The sequence below is a fragment of the Nipponia nippon genome, unplaced genomic scaffold (assembly GCF_047370975.1).
Source record: "Nipponia nippon isolate SJK-2023a ecotype South Korea unplaced genomic scaffold, ASM4737097v1 scaffold_13, whole genome shotgun sequence".
NCBI lineage: Eukaryota > Metazoa > Chordata > Aves > Pelecaniformes > Threskiornithidae > Nipponia > Nipponia nippon.
Genome location: NW_028262324.1, coordinates 13,214,160 through 13,232,168, shown reverse-complemented (window position 1 = coordinate 13,232,168; position 18,009 = coordinate 13,214,160). Strand labels below are relative to the sequence as shown.

Below are 18,009 nucleotides of genomic sequence, written 5' to 3'. Positions count from 1 at the left end.
TGCGTGGGAATGGTTCAAACCTGCGCCAGGGGAGGTTTAGACTGGACCTTAGGAAGCATTTCTTTACCGAGAGGGTGGCCAAACACTGGAAGAGGCTTCCTAGAGATGTGGTCGATGCCCCAAGCCTGTCAGTGTTTAAGATGCATTTGGACAATGCCCTTAACATGCTTTAACTTGATCAGCTCTGAATTGGTCAAGTAGTTGGACAAGATGATCGTTGTAGCTCCCTTCCAACTGAAATTATTCTATTCTATTCTATTCTATTCTATTCTATTCTATTCTATTCTATTCTACTCTACTCTACTCTACTCTACTCTACTCTACTCTACTCTATTCTATTATTCTATTCTATTCTATTCTAAAATGCCTCACCTGCCTGCAAAGGAGCTCTCACAGCTCTATGCACAGTGTGGTGGAGCCAGACCACCCACTTGTTTATTGGGAGATTCTACAAGGAACGATGAGCGATGTTCAGTGCGGTCTCAACGTGCTGGTTTCACTTCTGCCGGATGAGTTTGAAAAACAACAGCAAGCCCTAAACTTCTGCACTTCTAAAGCTGATCTTATGATGGGGTGGAGACAACATCCATCGTGTTCCTGCAGCTGACGGCAGCCACTGGCTTTATAATTTGTCTTTACTTGTGTTATTTTTTCAAAATCTCAAGTAATGGCTAGTTTTGGATTAAATTACAAGATTTACTCTTTGAATACGAAGACAAAGCAGAACAGAGGAGAAGAAAGCAATACCCTTTCTTTCAGAAGCAGCAAAAGAAAACCCTCTCATTTCAGACTCTCTGGTGTGAGGAAGGAATGTGCAGGTTTCACCTTGGTTCAAAGACTCTTAGAGTACTTGCCAGGAGTTCAGAGACAAGAGCACGTAATAGTAAAAGGATATTAAAAAAAAAAAAAAAGAAGTTTGCATGTCTGACAATGAGCACTAATTTTTTTTCATTATCAGATGTTACATTCTTGTGACAGTATGAAAAGATGCCACAGAAATGATGACACAAGACACTATTCTGCTGCAAGATAACCATTTCCAGATAAATATATCTTATGAAACGAGGTTCAAAGTTTGCATAGAAATTTAGATATTTTATAAAAATGCATTACAACACAAAGGAGCTTTTTACAACGTTCATATGAAAGGTTTAAAAAGAGATTAAAATTATGTCCTTGGAAAGGCATATAGCCTTGTCAAGGAAAAAAAATTCTACATTAACCCCGTGTAGGAAAGCTGTACTTTATCTGGATTTCAAAGGCTATAAAGAACCACTTTAATCAACCTACTTGACTTTGGGGACTTGCACGTCTCACTGAAACTCATGAAATCTGGCATAGTGTGGTTTCTAGAACACAAAAGCCTTTAATCTGTAACCCGGCACTCTTGTACATTCAAATCCTGATACTATCTCCTTGTTAGGAAGAAAAATTGTGAATTTATCCAAAATGGGATCTCATCTCATCTAAATGATGTACCCTTTGCAACAGTGACCTTTAACAATGGTTATACTCAACAATGAAAGATTTTATCTCGGGAGCCAGTGGAAACAGTGTATGTTAAAATTCTGATCTGATAGCACAGCCTTTTATTTTCCAGTTTGAGAGAAGAATCCTTTGAACATTTCATTTGCTCTCTTGTCTAACATACCTTTGTTTCTTGCCTACAGAACGAACAGCAGGAAAAGGTAGCTGATACCTTTCTGCAGACTATTTGATTGTCAGGTGTAATTAGAATGCTATCTTTTAAATAGAGGCATAGATTTTAAAACAGCTGGAACTGCCTACAAAGCCTCATTCTTAAAAAAAAAAGAATTTATATACATACATTTATATAATAAAACATTCTTGCACAGATACATCATTGTTTTACAATGGCTGACAGCCCTACGCTTCCCTTCACCTGCGGAAGGCTAAGTGACTTGCCCACGTCTCCCAAGGCAGTTGTAGAACTGGCGCGGGAGCCGTGTCCTGCCCTCCGCTGCCTGTGTTGGGGCAGGATCTTGAGAACATCATTAATTCATGTGTTATGTGATAAATCCGTTAGGTCAGCCTGGATTAGTCTATCGATCTCCCCAGTGCATTGCCATGTAGCCCTGTGATCCCCGCTGAGCTACCGAGATGGACAACCTCCCAGACGGGACGGCTGGCAGGGAACCATGCACTGGGGATGAGCTGGGTCACCAGCACGGCTCTTACCAGGCTCTGCACCGCGTTGGCTTCAGCTCAGGAACCTGAACAGGTTTGTACAGCTGGAGAAAAACAGGCCAGAAGAACAACTGGTTGTAAAGCTCAGCAGTCTTGAAGGCCAACAGCGGTTCCATACATTGACCTTCCTGAATTGCCAAAGCAGTGCTGGTGTCCCGCATCTCACCCAGCATGGCAGGAGGAGCTTTCCAACGTGCAGGCTGTGTCGCTCGCCCTTACTCTCTAAAATAACCGCCTTCCTTAAAAGAGGGTGAAATTAATTCATTTCTTGGAACATCAATCCTCAAAGTTCTTCCTCTTTCTTCAAAGTGCGAAGTAGCAAATAACTGCGCTGTTTTGAACAAAACTTTGAAAACATATTTTTCCTGATTTACATGTAAACCAGACTAACAAAAATTACGTGATGGAGTTCAGCTCCTAAGTGAGCAAAACCTACTCCACAGGTCTGACTCTATTTCTTGGTGAGATATGTATAGAAGAGGATATTTCAATTCAGGCACCTGTAATAAAGTTTCATAAAGAAGGGCCTTAAGCTGATAAGTCTGGTTTAGGATTTTCTTATTAACTGCCCATTTCTCATAATGAGTTTTTAATTTAATTTTTTCAGATTTTAGGGCATATAAAAGCTGCTCATGTGCCTTTGGGATCTGAAGACGGATATTTGGGAAAGGGAGAATTTTAAGAGTACTGAAACTGATTTTTTTATGTACACTATAATCCTAGTATTGAGATTTTTAACAAGTTTCTTGTGTAGCACAGCTCAGCCAGTCTGCATGCTGACTCCAGCTCAAACCTCCTCTGCACTGCAATTGAAATCTCTGTTGTTTCCAGATTAGTCTCAGAATTAGCACACAGGGGGATTTATTTTTTCTTTTATGACTAGGTTTGAACACCACAATCGGGTGCTGGAAAACCCACAAGGTCTGGTCATAAACAGGGTTCCTGACCGGACAGAGCATCCTTGTAGGAGAAGGGCACTGGAACATGTGTTTTATTGTAAACGTGCTGCTACTGTGGTTTAAAGATGTGATTTTCTGAGCTGGTGCCACAATGGCCAATTCTTTTATCTCCTTACTGCTGAGTAAAATGTAACGGCAATGCCCGTCGGTGGGTGAGAGCTTCCACTCACAGGGAGATTTGTGTGCCCCCGACCTGCTCCCCTGTGCTGTGGTTTCTACGGGAAGGGAATCAGGAGTGGGGGACGCGTCTCCGTGTTGCAGGGGTTGCTGAAGAGCCCCTCCAGTTTGCAGACAAACCCAGACGGTTCAGCTGCAGCACTGCCCCGAAGCAAGCAGAGGAAAGCTGCCCTTCCGAGCTCACCTTCCGATGCAGCCCCTAAAATCATAAAATCACAGAATGGTTTGGGTTGGAAGGGACCCTTAAAGGTCATCTAGTCCGACGCCCTGCAATGAGCAGGGACATCTTCAACTAGATCAAAATCTGGCATTGCAGAAAAATGCATGCCCGCCTGCCTACAGTAATTCAGAGCACGGAATGAAGACTGAATTAAATGCTGTGTAATTCATCAGACTTGCCGTGAGAAAGAGGCTTCTAGCGGAAATTTTGTTTACAACAGGGAAGTCAAAGTGCATGTGGCAGAGAAGAGAAATGCAGTGAGAAATGGGAGGGTATTGGGTCAAAGAGGGAGTCACTATATACTTGTAAATTTAGGAAGGAAAATGTTTTTCTTTTCTGTGTTTATTTTCTCTCTGTTATTTTCTGGCAATTAAAACACGTTATTGCACTAAGCTGAACAGCTTGAAAAACTCTACCATGCTCAAAAAACCTATGTGAAACCTTTTAACCGTCCTCTCTGATTTTAACTCTGGCTGTTCTCTGTGTTCTGACCCTTTCTTCCACAATTGGGAAGCGTGAAGACATCCTGGGCAGCTAGAAACATCTGATAAGAGAAAACTCACAGCACTACCAAATCCTTTGCTAAATCTCCTTTATTTTCCCCCAGTACGTCACTAAAGATTTTGTAAGTGAAATGTGCTTAATGAAATTCCAGATATATATCCTCTTAAAATGACATCCCTCGGAAGCAAGTTTTTAAGGCAACAGAATATTGAAGAATTAAAAATCCGCCGACCCAAGGAAGTTAGCCAACTTCAGAAGGGGATTTATTTCAGTGCCTTGCAATAATGAAGTTACAAAATGTATTTACATTTCTCAGCCTCGCATCAGCGCCTGAGATGCTGTGTACTTTTAAGATAATGAAATAATCCACTACAAATGGGTATTTGCCCGGGACATCTGGCAGACGTGGAGAGGTACCTGCCAGGGCTGCGTGGGCATCCTGCCTAACCAGGGACCCCCTGGATGGTGCTGGGTCTCTACATTCAGGCAACTGAATTGTGCCCTCCAAGGACAGGTCTGGGCTTAGGAGGAGAACTAGGATATTTAATATGCATCCAAAAGGAGAAAGAGGTGCATAATGTGGAAAAAATCATTCAAATTTGAGAGAAATGCTACAGACAGATAAATTTTAGAAAAGAAATGCTGGCGGGGGTAGATATGTGAGATAAGGGAACATTATTGTCTGATTTCTCCTTGAAATTTTAGCTTGGCTGACACACTAGAGATTATGGAAACGGTGTCTAATCCACACACACGTATCAGGTGGTGGAGACCAGGGGGATTTCCATCACAGCACATTACGCAGTAGGAAGGGTATTTCTCCATAGATGTTTCCTTTAATTATGGAGATTCTGTCTGCGACACCTGGCTGTGTCACACCTCGTTGCACACACGTAGCTCACACGTGTTCTAGCATCTCCTTCTCACTGGACAATTCCTCCATGCCACTATGGAAGGCATGGTATGGGGAGGTGGTCTACAGCTTCTCCCTCCAGATCCCATACGCGTTAAACAGGGAAGGAAAAGTAGTCCCTGCTAAATGAGACATCGCACCAGGAGATAACATTGCCAGATGTTGCAAATGAAACAGCTCATGACAAATGGGTTATGGCAAGCGATGGCTGATAGGCGCTGTCATGCCGCATAGGTTGGGGGTGGTCTTGCCAGTGTACAGATATCATCTGTGTTTTGATAATATTAACCTGACTGCATAAACCAGCAAAACAGCAGGCTAGAAAATCAAATGTCAAACCAAATTATTACATATGACCACGATGCTGATGATGGATATGCACTTGCTGCTCAACCCCATTAACGACGGCTACCCACAAGCACTGTAAAGAAAGGAGAGCATCGTGCTGTACCTTAGAGGTGGGCACCTGTGCATGAGGCACACAGGCAGAGAGGTTGTGCTGTAACTCCTGGATTTCAACCACTTACGTGGTGAGAAGCCCGGCATGAGCAGCACCGTGGGCTCTACCTCCCGTGCGGTGCTGTAGCTCTAATTGGCCGAGATTGCACTCTCTGGCATCGAGAGAGGAGGTTATATTATTCTTGATTTTACACCAAGCAGTACATGTGTCCAATTTGAGAGAGACCAATAGAGTATTTTTTTTATATTCCCCCTTTTTTTTTTTTGGTGACAGAAAATTGAAATCTGTAATGAAACTATTGTTCCCATTTTTTACATCACTGGTCTTTGGCAATTTTAAACTCCGAGGTCTGAAAAATTCATTACTACTAACTTCCATCAAGGGTGTTCCTGAAACCAAAATTACTTAATCAACTCAATTTAGCTTCTTGTGTAGACCTAATTCAGAAAAACTTTATCTTCTTGAATTGTTATTGCAATTAATTTCCCCCCCTTCTTTTTCTGCAGCAGACGACATTTCAGTAATTAGATATTTTATAAAAATGAGTTATTCATTCAGGGTAGCTTCACTTTTATATTTGATTAATCATATTACCACTGAGGTCTGGGTTTTGTCTCCAAGGAAAGTTTAATGACCTCATTTTAATCCTTCTTTTAACCACCAGGCAGGTATCAATGAAGAGAAATAAAATTATCTTCTTTTTTCTTTTTCTCTCTCTTTTTTTTTTTTTTTTTCAATCTCAAGATTACATTTGGTGTTTTTTCTGTGTGAGTGACCCATTTACAAGGAAGAATCTAGCTCATTCCACTTAGGTTCAGGACGGAATCAGGCTAAACAGAGCCTTGAACTGTGCCTTAATAATGAATGCTCAGTGTAATGGAGAGGAACCAGAACTGTTTCACCAAACGGCAGCTGGTTTAAAGCACTGTACATGATTAATTTGGTGATAATTTGAAAATGAATGTACTGAAAGGAAATAAACAAAACAAAAGCCACTGTAAATTTAGGTTTTGATTAATGGGGTCTATTAGTAAGAGAATTTTATCAAGGAGACCACATTTTTTTCTATCAAAGCATATATACCCACACAATGTACTGGAATAATTCACATAAACCACAATTTATTTGGGAGTAGAGACTTAAGAGATTATTGATGACTGCTTGCCTTATATCAGTATCTATCTACGCTTTCACTCTAGCTACATGCGTATCTATATTTGTGTATTTGTACATATACATCTTTGTATCTATCTATCCATCTTGCAGACTACACTAAATAGCCTCGAAGGTATTTCATCCTTTCTGTCATATGCTACACTGGTGTAAAGACTTAACAGAAATCACAGAAGGGGCTGATGCTCTTTTCATTAAGACATGGGGAATTATTGTCTTCTCATAAACTGAGACATATCTTTCATTTTAGATGAAAGAGGTGATAAAATAAAGAGCAAAAGTTGAGTATCCACAAGAGAGTATGCAGCGTGTCTTGTTTTCCATAGCATTGCATTGACAGGGCCTCCAGGCACTTAGAGATGCTGCGTCGGGGCAGAGCCGTACTGCTCACAGAAAATCCACACCCCGAGCTGGGGATCTCACCACTCCCTACCAGAGTCAAACCTGCGGAGGCATCACATCTCCTAAGCTCTGTTGGACAGGCTTTGTGTTTAGGACGGGATCCACATCCAAAGGTGAGTTTGATTTAAAAGGCAGGTCAAGATGTAAATAATTTCTATGAAGACATAAATACTTTCCTAAGCACAGCTAACCTGCGTGTCTGCTGCAGCAAAGCCCCTGGTGTTAGTGTGGCGAGTCCTGGCACGGCTGAGGCAGGAGGGGAAGAAAGAATACAGTTTCTGCTTGTTGTCTCTCCGTTTGTTACCGCTACCCCCTGACCTAACATCCTTAGTCTAGTTCATTGCTCACGACAAAGGTTTTCATCAGGACCTGCAACGTAATGAGAGGCAGAAAGCCCATTTCAATTTATAAACACTGAATTCTTATTTAGGAAAACGAAACTGATTTGTAGTTTTTAGACTTCACCAACTATATATTTAATTGAAACACACAGAGAATTAGGTAGATGCTCATGTACCCAAATGCTACCCAGCATATTTGATTCACTTGAATATAATAATTTATTTCAGTTAGACGATGACAGCTCTGTAAGAGCCCAAGCTTTACCGCACAGTTCGGCTGAGCTTCATTTTGATTGGAAAATTGCAGGCGAACACAGTCACCTGGGATTTTCCATGAAAGCACAATTGATTTTTAATGATAAATCCTGTCTGCAGGACTGTACAGAACTCCTGGGTTTGTTTTCACCTGTAAAACAACGCAGTCCGGTAAATTTTCTCACCATGGTATTAGGTCTTTCCCCTTGCCAGCTCTGACCTGCGCTGTTCACCTTGATTTCTGCCTCTTGTGACAACTGCCTCTAAATTATGCCACGGGCATAATTTTGATGATTTTAAAATACTGTAGCATCCAGGCTAATCTATATTCAAACATCATTGTAGACTTTCTGAATGGCACAGGTGTAATGATGGGGACCGTGAGATCTGAATGGCCAACTACATACGCAGCTTTAGTCTATACGTTGGGAAATTAGGTACGCTGTGCTCAAGATTTAAGCCCTTGATGTTTTCCAGATCTGGACACGTGCCCAGGAACTGGGAGATAGTTAGCTACCCACTTCCACTGTTCTTCCCTGGATCAGCTGTGGTAAGACCTCCTTTCAGGACAGCCCCTGGTAGGCATCCTGGTCCATTTTTCTGTCTGTGGGAAATCCCACTGAAATCCCGTTCCTGCTGGGTTCTCCCTTCACAGCGTAAGATTAATTTGTAAAACACGAGCAGGCATGTAAAAGGGATTTCTCCTAATGCTCACATGTACCGAATGCTTCCGGATACATCTGGCTATAAATGTGCGTAGGAAACCCCAAACCGCTGGCAGGCTGACTTTGTTTCCGATTTCGGTTTCCTACCACCATTCAAGACCGTTTCTCCAAACGAGCCCTATTTACATCGTCGCATCGCAGTCATTTGGAAGTCAGTATCTTTCAGCCTGAAGGAAAAGCTGAGGGTTTTCTTTGCTACTTTGCTATTTCTGAACTCATCATTAAAAACAGAGCTCAGCAGGATTCAACTCAGGCAGCTGGAGATCAGGTGAAGCATTCACCCCAAGCTTTGCCACTTGCAAAAAAGTCACATTTCTACAGCTCCCATTAGCTATTTCTGCAGCTCTGGAAGGTGTTACTCTTGCACTGGTTGACGCGCAGCTATATCTTGTCCTCAAACAGCGGTAATATGAGAACAAATGCACACAGAACAAGGAATAAAATTTTGGTTTATGCTTGTTTGCTTTTCCAAAATTTTAGCAAGTTCTCAGAGCAGGAGAACTAAGGGAGCGCAATGCCACAGCTGTGAAAAAGGCAAATTTGATCCAAGGAAATACTAGTGCTCTTGTTCAAGGCACTGAAAAACGTCATCTGGATTACTCGACACAAATCTGGTCAAAAGAAAGAAATCTGAGTAGAGCCTGGTGCACAGCAGGGTTAGCAAGATAACCACGGGAACGGCAAGCTGTAACGTAAAAAGGGGTTGGAGGAGCCTGGCTTGTTTAGCTCCACAAAAGGATGTGCGCTAGCGTATCAGGGTGGAGACGGGAGAGAAAATGGGAAGGGAACATCACAACGGGAGTAGGAAGAACTGTTTATGGTAAAGGACAATGCTAGCATGGCAGTGATGCACGGAGCGCCTGCTTCGCTTTCAAATTTCAAAGCACTTTTCCAAGTGGGCTCATTAGCATTTCCCATAGTACTCGGAGGAGCCAGAATACCTGCACAAAGGTCAGACATTTTTGGCAGTGCAGTGCCAAAAACAAAAAGTCCTTTTAACTTGGGTCTCTCTCCATGCCATTTTGCTCATGAAGCGCCGAGCTCTTCACTCTGCAGATCTCACTGCTGACTGATTCAGTCCAGTACGAGCCAGGTTACTAACTCAGCATTACCGCAGCAGCCAGAGACGAGTCTGGTCTGACACTATTAATTAAATAACCCAGTTAAAAACTGGCAAGAACTGCTTTTTCCAATGTACTTGCAACAAGTACTTGCTCCTCCACTGATTACCCAAATCCACTTTGTAACTAGATTAACCTTACCCAGCAACACATCCCCTTCTGCTAGAGCATGAGCATCGCTCTATGCCCAGCGTTATTCTGTACCAACTATTCTGCTTTGAGTTCGCCGCCAGCCTTTGGCCAGACTGCCCTTCCCAGGCCAGCAAGAGTCACCACTGCCCACCCATGCCTGATAGTCTGGTCCTAAACCTTTAGAGCTGTTCCTAATGGGAGTCGGCGCCGAGATGAGCCAGCAAGGCAGCACGGTGCAAGGGGGATGCGGTCCTAGAGCTGCCTCTTTAAAACACGCTCCACTGGATTCAGCCTCGGAAGAGGAGATTCTCAAAGCAGTGCCAAAGGGCAAATTTTAAAGTAGCTTTAAATAAGACCTCCTAAGGCTCAGGAGCTTAAAGAACTTGAATAGCCCAGTTTCCTTTTTTCCTTTCTTTCTTTTTTTTTTTTTTTTTTTTAAAGGAGAGGTTGATTGCCAGGCAGGTCTTCCCAAGAATCCACAAGCTCAACTAATCATGAGCACTTCAGCCCTGTGAAATAATATTTCCCTTACACGGGCTACTATAAAAACAAGTTCTGCACAGTAGGCAAATTTAAAATAACTTTTAATTAACATTTAAGACACAGAAGTCTGATCATGCAAATTCATCTGCGTCTCCTCTCTGCGCCTGATTGTTCCTGATTGAATACGATAAAAATAGACTTTGTATGAGTCAAGTGTAGGCATGGATTTCTTTAACTTCTCCTCCCCTCTGATTATGCATTTCCTTAGATAAAGTGGAAACCCTTGGATGGCTATTAATGGTATCATGGGTCAGACTGGAAAGGGCATCCTGCTTGATAGGAGTTAAAGATTTCACTGGAATTAAAGGCATTCCTTCCGTGAGCCAAAAAGATGCCTCCACCTTGCATAAAACCTCACCTGAGACTATCAGCATTGTTCTGTCTCAGCTGACTTTTCACCTCTGAAGTAGCGACACTAATTTTATTGCACCTCCCCTGTATCTGAGGTGAGCATCTGGCTCAGCTACGGACCTATAGTAATATGGGAAAAATGCAACTCTCCTGCACACAAGAGATAAATATTTGAAGGAAGGCAGAGGAATTTCCACATAATTAAGACATGTCAGAGGACATGACTCTGTTATGAGCAACAGGGACTCTGGATAACGGAGGTATCCAGTACCTTTATCTTGTAACAGTTATGGAGCCAGTTTCCCAGTAAAACTTACTACAAAGCCTTTGTAACACAATCCAGTTAAAATTTCACTGTTTTACACCAGCTGATGCAAAACCCACCAAAAATGTTACGAGAATGAACGAGCACAGCTAATCACGCCCTAAGGACCATGGAAAACTTGGGCACAGGGGGTTAAACTACTCTTTTCTAAGGCATCCAACCCAGAGCTTGCAGGCATGGGCTAGTCGGGCACGCTGCGGAAGCAGCGTTACTTCTGCTCACCCGGAATTTGTACTTCGGCTCTTCGGCAGAGGCAAGAATTGCCTCTTTCCATTTATTTTTGCAAGCAACAATGTCACATGAAGAACACAACACGAGAGGGCTGAAGTCCCATAGCTAGCCAGAAGAGCTTTCCCTGGGTCACGGTCCTGCACTAAATCATTAAAATTGCCCAAAAGAGCTGCCTATGATGTTTACGGCGTTTCACAGGACGCTCCGCTCTTCTGGCGCAGACCTGATTGCTTCCCACTCCTTCCCATGAGAGGCAGTCTCTCATGAGACATTTCCTCACTGTTAGCTGCTCTCTGATGCTTCTCAGCACAGCCAGATAGCAGTGCGGGCTGAGAAAACATTCACCGTCACAAAAACACAGAGATGGAAAAACTAGAGGAGGTCACCTCGTCCTCGCTGTGCCCCAGGGCCTCGCAGTTTGCTGCAGGTAGCCCTGGTCGTGATTGTCAGGACTGGTCATGACTCTTGCTGATGGAAACTGGACGTAGAGTTACCAGCAGACTTTAGTTTAGAATTGTTTTGTCTACAGACTGTGATTTTTCCTCTCCATATAATCTCAGAATCCTTTGCATGAGAAGGTGGGGCTGCTTCTTCCCCTGCTATTGTGCGAGATCTTCCCCCCGGCCTTTCAGGTGATGTACTAAAGCGTATGAAAACCAGACTGATCCACTTTCACATAAGCAAGCAATCATTCTGGAGTTTTATCAGAGTATCTTCCACTTGTACATTTAAGGATCTGTGTGATTTTATTGCTCTTTTTCTACTTCTCATCTAGCACTACATTTTGGCATAACAGCCCATCTGTTATCTTGGATGTCCATTAACCCCCGTACCTCGGCAGGTCACCCACTCCGGTGGATGCGTGACTTTGGCTCTCGTATGCCTGTGTCTGGACTTTCACACGGGCCTTGCACGCAGTCTCCTCACCCCTCCGCATGGTGTGCCCAACTACAGACGTGATCCGGCTTTCTTGACCATCGCAGTGGCTGTTTTCTTCTCTCCCATCCCGTTGTTAAATTTTACACAGTAACATTAATTCCTGCTGCTGAGTACATGAGCTGTGACACCAGCGTGGTGCAGTGTCCTCCTGAGCTACATTCTTATCCAGAAACGACTGAGTCTAAAACCACCCTGGCTGAATGACAGGTAATTTAGGAGCGCTATAGGGTGGGCCTGTGTACGTGTCTATGCTGAATACAGTTGCTTGAGTTCCATTCCTCTGGCAGCTTTCCAAGAGCAAACCACAATTTCAGTTATTCAGCCTATTTTTGGTTTTTTGTAAATACAGAAGTATTTAAAATAAAAATATACTGTATCTCTCCAAGCAGTCCCCAGTCTTAAAAGAGACCACGGGCTTTCTTACCCTCTGAGGAGCTCTAGATTTCCTGGAAAGAGATTTTTGCTATTTCTCAGAGGTGTTAAAATGCAGATCAGACTCTTTGAGGACAGCAAGGAGATTCAACTCAGGTTTAAAGAGACTGATCAGCCTGATGCTGTTCTCTCTGTCAGTCAGGGAAAAAAACATATTATACTTTCATACTTATGTGAAATTCATCCTGGCTATACCCGGGAGTGTATCAAAAAAGATATTTGTTTCCATAGAATCAGAAAATATTATTTTAAAACACCCTTGGTTTTCAAATCTTTATAAAAGTCCCATGTGCTACTGTGTAAAGCCCTTTGGCCCTTGCAAAACTCTTTCTTCAGTGATTGAAATTAGAGAAATAATGGTACACATCAACCCTGCTTAGAGGAAGAGTAGCATTTTCTAGTCCATTTAACACAATCCTATGGGTAATTCTCTTGATAGCTTTTATTCCTTCTAGGTCTAACACACACCGAGACATTAAATACTCAGAATTCACCTGAAAGCAAATTTCCATTATCTCACCTTCCATCAGATTCAGCTTTGGAAAGTGTTTTGGAAAGTCATTAAAATATACCACGTTTGGAGGGCTGCTGCTGCCCTCCAGAAGGCACTGATGGGACTGACCCTGACACGGCTCATCCCGCTACCCAAAACCTCGCCTCCCAACTTGTGTTTGGAGACAAGGACCAGGCAACTTGGGTCATGTGGAACAACCTGTGCTTAAATGACGTGGCCACTAGATGTCATTCCTTTTTCACTCAAATGTAGGTTAAAGAAGTATTTACCTGGCAGAATAAGGTCCCCCCCACAAACACTAGCAAGCTGGGGCACACCTACTGCTGTGGTGACAAGTCCCATGGCCTGAGAGACACAAAACTCTGTAAGACTGGCTGCTCTAAAATTTTTGAGAGAGAGAGCAATCCCATGCTGGCAGAAGAAAAGACCACACAGCCCAAGACTTATATCAGATTTTTATGGCTCTTCCCCACTGTATGTATCACACTTAAGGAGATATTGAGTGACAACTCTACAGTACAAAGCTCGGTGTATTCACTATGACAGACACGAAGCACATGTGCTGCTGTTAAAGCCACCCTACACTCGCTGGAGAAGCAACGCAGGCTGCAGACTGACGCCCAGATCTGAAAACGTGTTGGGTGCCCATTTTTCTCTGATTCAGGAGGAATTCAGTGCCTTCCTTTTTCTGAGGATCTAGGTCCAAGTCACTTTGTCCGAAAATGCTGGCACCGCTCGGGAGCTAAGCACATCGCATCCACGAGCCCTGGTCCTGATGACGATGGGAGGGAAGGACCCAGACTCCATAGCTGGCATGGGTCCACGGTGGCATAAACTGGGCTCTGCCTGACTTTCTTGAGTTCCATTCCATATTTGTAGTTTGTAAGGGTATAACTAAGGGGAAACTTTGGTACTACCTGACTAAATATTTGCATATCTTTTAAGATGGAATGAAAATTCAGAGTAATATAAATAACAAAAACATTCCTCAAAGGATGGTCAGTGACTTGAGCACAACGCAGCGTGACTTTCTGTATTTTTAAAGATTTGGTATCAGTTTAAGATACATCATTTACCGCTCCTTGTTGACCCTCATATGAATATAGATGGTGGATACACAATGATTTCTCATTTATTAGCATGTAGACCTCTGTATTGCTCTGTGGTTTCTAAAATGACTGCGCACATTCGGATGCTCTACGTCTATGGATTATGAAGGCTGGAAAGAATCAGACCGCATCATTTCCCCTTCCCACTCTTCATTTTTACCTTAACCAGCTCTAATAATTTGCCATTTGCAATCTCTTTATTCCCCCCCCCCCCCCCTTTCCCCAGTAATAGTGACTTGGAGCACATGAGAACAGAATAGAGAAATACTGCACTAAGAAAGATCTTTAACTGATTAAAACCAGATGTACTAAGGTATGTCTACACATTTACTGCCGGCGCACACAAATACATCTGTTAGAGCTATCAGTGAAATACAAATTTTACCGGATACCTGCTACCATTTACAGTATTTACTGCTTCCTTGAAATTGTATCTGAGCTACTAAACCCAAAATATCTCTTACTGCTCAGGATTTCACTCGTAAGTAATAATAACTCTGATATGTCTACAGCCAATTGCTGTGAAACAACTGTATCCTCTTTGGTGCAATCAGACATAGTCTGTTTGCCATGTTATTTCAGCTCCTTTAGTACCTCAGCAAAATTGGTCGCCAAATAGTTTTGCTAGTTCATGGACCATTCTTCTTTTCCTTTTTCCTTTTTTCCTCCTTTTTTCCCCCTGAAAGTCTTTGTTCCACGGTTATCTATCAAGTTCCTCCTATCTGTGAAACCAGCTAAGAGAGACGACGGATATAAACATCCATGAATTACAAACACGTCGGGTGTCCATGCATCACTGTGCTGATGTATTGATACTTACAGTGCTGGTAGTGAATTCGGGTGGGTTGTCATTCACATCTGTCACCGTAATGATCGCTGTTGCCGTGTTTGAGAGACCATAGTTAAGATTTCCTTCCATATCTGTGGCTTGAACAATGACTATATACTGCTGAACTTTCTGGAAAAAAAAAAAAGAAAAAAGAAAAGATGAGAAACAAAAATGCATCCTATAAAATGCCTTGGTTTATTTTCCGTATACAACTGCAATCTTAAGGCAGACTAAGAAGTTAATTGGATACAAAATGTTAGTAAAAAAGACAGATAAAATTTTCTATCATGTTTTTCAAGGGATTTTTGCATACAGTGGTGGATATCACCTGTTTTATGGGAAAATAAAAATCTTATGGCAAAAATCCTTGGTTGAAACAGACATTTTTGTTAATTTTTAAGCATTTTCGGCAACATTAGTTCCTGTCTTCTGAAAACCAGTAAAAGTTTTGCTAATGTGTTTTCATTGAAAACATCACCAAAACCACTATACCTCCAAAACTGAGAGCAACGCTGCCTGGCGGCCCTCCAGCTTGTTCTGCTCACACAGTTTGATGTCCACAGAGCATTTTGATACTTAAAATACCCTCCATGTTTCAATCCTTAATGCAATCTTGGTAAATAAGGAGAATTTCAGTCCAGTATGAAAAAAAATATTCACTGCAATAAACAAAAATCCAGCAGAACTGATTTAAATTCCTGAGCACCCCAAACAAGATGGCTCTCAAAGCAAAAGCCTTACAGAGCCAGCCATAAAAATCGCACATTATAGTTCTTCTAAAAGATGCTGTATGTCAGTGCAACTGGAAAATAAACCTGAATAAAATAGGAGAGGGCGTCTGATCTTGCATGCATGTACATCTCCCCGGGATGTCTCTTTACTTACGAATATCTGCCCGCACTGAGAAAAGCCTCCTCATCTTTAAAACGGGCCTCAACAATGAATTTTCATTTGGATCTGCAGAATTTACTATTGATGTCTACACATGCCATGCTCAAGGTACATGGAGCACTTTACAGGGAGATATGAAAGCAAAGCTCCTCTCTTGAAATACGGGCAAAGGGACGCACCAAGAACCAGGGAGGGACGCAGCCAACATCGGTGTCACTCAGGGCAAAGCTAAACATTATGCCCTCTTCCTTAAGGTTTAAGGCGTAATTACGGATTGTGAGCTGGGATGCAAGGACCAAGCGGCCCTGACGGCACATCGGAGAGGCTGAAGGGTGGGAAAACCAAACAGAAGCACAGTGTTATGCACGAAAAGCTTTGTGGAAAGCCAGATGGAGGGACTTCACTGGGAGGAGAGACCTGCTGCAGGCTGGATTGCTCCTGCTCTCGGAACACAGCTTAGACACTTGAGGGCTGCTCCATTCACGTGCCGATGTTACAAGCGTGTGTAAAATGTCAAATGTCCCTCGAAATTTCAAAAGGCAAGAATTAGGTCAATTAGGTCTCTCCACTCCTACATAAACATCTCTGAAGTGCTGTAACTGGCTTAATTCTTTAATTCTTTAATTCTTCTGAGTGGCTAGAACAACAGAGATCTGAATTTTAGCTTTATCTTGATTCCAAGACTTTTAATTGATAGATATTAACCTACTAAATTGACAAGACATCACACAGAGGAATCCATCAGCATCTTGCAACTGGAATACATTATGGAAATGCACTTTCATTATCTCTTGCTACCTTGTATAATAAAATGTGAGGGAGAAACTACTGTTAGCCCTTGTTTCTCCTCACGCAAAAAGCTGCCGTTCATTACTCCATTTGTAAAGCACTGGGTAATTGTAAGGCTGAAATGTCCTTATTAGTGAACGCAATTTCTATTTCATATTTGGCTTTTCCTTCCTTATTCTCTCTTATAGACAACTTGGGAGGCTGACAGACGTATTCCCTAATAGGCCAAATACTTGTGAGCCAAATCAGGTTTAAATTATAGGTGGTGGGGGGAGAAGATATTTAAAAAAATAACAGCAATCAGATTCCATATAAATTAGAAAAACAGGTTGGAGGCCCACATGAGAGACTCCATTTTGATAGTGCATTTAAATGGCAAAGCCACCTCTAATGTTCCTCACTGCAGTGAGACGGAGACGCGTAACTCACAGCGTTTCCGATTTCATGGCGTAGCTGTCACACGTTATTGTAAAAGCTTCAGTGCTTCGGCAGCGACTGCAGGAAAAAAAATGTTCCTTCCTTTCTGTCAGCCGAGAGGGCGATGAAAGAGCCTCCATCGGCGGGGGTGCTTCTTTCCTAACTTGGCATTTTTCTATTTTACGGTGTCTGCAGACTGACCTCTTTACAGCCGCCAAGCTCCCGGGTCACGCTCCCAGGTGTGCCCAGCAGAGCAAGCCGGGACCGTCGCGGCGGCGTGCCTCCAGCGAGGGCACCGCAAAGGCGGCTCCGTTTCTGTGTCAAAAGCGATTCTGAAACTCGTGACACCATTATGCAAACTTTAATCTGAACTCTGAGAACAAACGGCAGACCTTGGGTAAGGTCACACTCCGTCTGCACGGCACTTATTCGTACCAGGACCCAGTCTGCAAACCTCCCACTGCCTTTAGCTCCTTTCTGCCTTGCTGTATTCACTTCTTAACCAAAGCTTCCCCTGGAAAAATGAATCCTCTCATACAAGAGGGGGTAAGGGTCTAGAAAGTCTCATTTAAAAGTTCCGTTAACTTCACCATGTTACTGCTTATTAAATTATACATACTCTGATGACACACGCATGCGTGTGTGCGTACTCACAGACCTTGTCTTATTAATCTCAGGTTTACAATAAAGTTTTTCTATTTAACAAAGCGCCTTTCACTAAGCATCGTAGCACAGTGTTAATAAAAAAACCCACACAAATTCAGAACACTAAATTAAAGAAATTTAAAAGAAAGATTATATCAATCGGAAAATACAATGCCAAAAATGAAAACGCTCAGAATTTAGTAATGTACAAATGTACCAGCCACAAAGAGCTGGGGCATAAGGACGGGAAGAGGGGAAGGATGGCAAAGGAGCGCTGCACATGTGCAAGCGAGCGCAGGGAGTCCAAGCCTCGTGAGAAAACGCAAGGAATTACAGCAGATCTCCAATGGATGGAGTGATCAGGTAGGATCATTACGGGAACGCACACGTTTGGGACGGGCGCT

At 42.7% G+C, this 18,009-nt stretch overlaps 1 protein-coding gene across 3 annotated transcripts in view; it reads right to left on the bottom strand.

Moving 5' to 3' along the window:
• The window catches only part of CDH4 (cadherin 4), a 461,862-nt gene that overhangs the window by 29,348 nt on the left and 414,505 nt on the right, over positions 1-18,009 (bottom strand). For all 3 annotated transcript variants that reach the window (XM_087750192.1, XM_087750191.1, XM_087750190.1), the window contains one exon: positions 14,855-14,992. In XM_087750192.1, the coding sequence (XP_087606318.1) occupies positions 14,855-14,992 (138 nt within the window). The remainder of the gene's footprint in view (positions 1-14,854; positions 14,993-18,009) is intronic.